This window comes from Morus notabilis, unplaced genomic scaffold (assembly GCF_000414095.1).
Source record: "Morus notabilis unplaced genomic scaffold, ASM41409v2 Scaffold329, whole genome shotgun sequence".
Classification (NCBI taxonomy): Eukaryota; Viridiplantae; Streptophyta; class Magnoliopsida; order Rosales; family Moraceae; genus Morus; species Morus notabilis.
This window is the reverse complement of record NW_010358084.1, coordinates 537070-539259: the sequence shown is the minus strand read 5'-3', so window position 1 is coordinate 539259 and position 2190 is coordinate 537070. Positions and strand designations below refer to the sequence as shown.

The following is a 2190-nucleotide window of genomic DNA, read 5'->3' as shown; positions in this document are numbered from 1 at the left end:
TTAATATTGCGTTATAATCTAACATCTACACACATACATCTGTCCTCCTTTTAATAGGCAACGTATTTTCCTTTCTTATAAATTCAATTAAAAAAGAAAACAAAATCGAGGATAAGACGCCAAATCCAGATTACCCTTCTCTAAATGCTTCCTTCACCAACTCACTTGTCATTTATTTATTATTCCTACAGAGATAATTCTCGTTTCCTAATCACCGCGTGGGTATAATAGGAAATTCAACAGAGAAAACGCCACTGTTTTTCGCGTGTACGAACACGCGCCTGCAACGATTAAGAAACCTCGCTGGCATTTTTGTCTTTTCCTCTTCCATCCACGATTTCCCGCCGTCTATTCGTATCTTGACACGTAACCAAATACCACGTGGCACACTTTTTCTTGCCTCGTTGGCACCAACCTCCTAGCCCTCACCGTCCGATTACGCACAAAGCACAAATCCTTCAATCCAACGGTCAATATTCTAAACGGTGATGCTACTAGTAGGACCCACCGAAAGATGGGTCCAGTCCAGATCCTTCCTTTCCTGGGGATTCTCTCGGAACCTAACAAACTGTACGTATCGGTGAAATACAACGTGTATATATATACACACACACTCGAAAATGCAACACTGGAAATACTCGCTCTCTTCTCTGTCTCTTGCTTTCTCTGTTGAAATGAAGGACAGACGTAGGAGATCACCAGAAAACAGCGAAGAGGAGGAGAGAGAGACGTCGCCGGAGGCGAAGAGGCAGCAGCGAGAGGACGAAAGTGACGACGTCGGAGAGGACATTATGGCGTGGCTGTCGATGGAGGAGTACGAGGAGGAAGAAGAGAATCGGCTGATTGTGGAGCTTCTGGAGGCGGAGAAGGGCTGCGCGGCGGAGGCAAACAAGGTGAGGTTCACTGAGAATCCGTACTACCGTTCGACGTCGCCGGCGAGCGTCTTCCAAACGACGCCGTCGTCATACGTCACCATTAACGGCAACGAGGAGAGCTGCGGCTCGTCGTTCTCCGACTGGGACTCTTCCGTCATGGCCAGCGTCGACATGGCCAGCTTCTCCGCCGCCGGGTCCGAGCTGTTCGCTAGCGGGTTCACGGCGGATATGGACGGAGCGTGGGGAGGACGCGCGGAGGAGGGGTTTGGCGGCGAGTGGGATGGGTTGGACCTCGACGACGATTCGCTGACGGGGTTTTTGGGTGAGATCTTTCCGGAGCAGTCACTAGCGTAGGGGAGGCCAGCGTCGACATGGCCAGCTTCTCCGCCGCCGGGTCCGAGCTGTTCGCTAGCGGGTTCACGGCGGATATGGACGGAGCGTGGGGAGGACGCGCGGAGGAGGGGTTTGGCGGCGAGTGGGATGGGTTGGACCTCGACGACGATTCGCTGACGGGGTTTTTGGGTGAGATCTTTCCGGAGCAGTCACTAGCGTAGGGGAAGCCGGTAGGGGCATTTTAGACATTGGACAGGTTTTTTTTTTTTTTTTTTTAAATTTTTACGTTTTTTGGGGGGGTTTGTTTACGGGGTTTTTGGGTGAGATCTTTCCGGAGCAGTCACTAGCGTAGGGGAAGCCGGTAGGGGCATTTTAGACATTGGACAGGTTTTTTTTTTTTTTTTTTTGAAATTTCTACGTTTTTGGGTGGGTTTTGTTAATGGTGTTGGGTGGTGATTAGGTGACATAAATCAGTAATTAGAAGTAGAAGAGTGATTAGTGATAGGATTTTGTTTTGTTTAAAAATGTGAATAGAAAAGGAATATAGTGGAGTAAAAGAGGAAGCATTTTGCTCATCTACTTTTGTCTTTCTATGGTAATAGAAGCGTGCATGGTAGAAAAAAGATGGAAAGTTTTATTTAAAAAAAAAAAATACGTTGTCTTTACTCCTTGTTTTGTTTGTGTCAATTTTCTTTCCATTTCTCATTTCACTGCAAAAAGGCATACGGTACTCAGAACATGCATTAACCATTACCGTAGTTTTTCCATATTTTGATTCGTCCTTTCGAACCAAACTTTTTTTTTTATTATTTATTTTTGTTGCTTCTTTTCCGTTTCTTTTGGGTCCATATGATTATTTTATAAGTTTGGCATGCAAAAAGAGGGTAGATGGAGTTGGCCAATGGGTTAAAACAGATAAAACGTGGTTTTGATGGAAATGGGTTTTTGGCATTTTGTGTTTATAAAAAAATGTTTTACATTT

General features: G+C 45.8%; 1 protein-coding gene across 2 annotated transcripts; it reads left to right on the top strand.

Annotated features, from left to right (window-relative positions):
• The first annotated feature begins 643 nt into the window (after nucleotides 1-643).
• Nucleotides 644-1495, top strand: LOC21409898. 2 transcript variants are annotated; one of them, XM_024161470.1, is made up of 2 exons: nucleotides 644-1034; nucleotides 1235-1495. In XM_024161470.1, exons 1-2 carry the CDS (start codon nucleotides 675-677, stop codon nucleotides 1427-1429), a joined length of 555 nt encoding a protein of 184 aa, XP_024017238.1. In that variant the 5' UTR covers nucleotides 644-674; the 3' UTR covers nucleotides 1430-1495. The 2 variants fall into 2 exon arrangements, with proteins under 2 accessions (XP_024017238.1, XP_010090044.1); XM_010091742.2 differs by having other exon boundaries at nucleotides 644-1204; nucleotides 1405-1484.
• The last annotated feature ends 695 nt before the right edge of the window (nucleotides 1496-2190 follow it).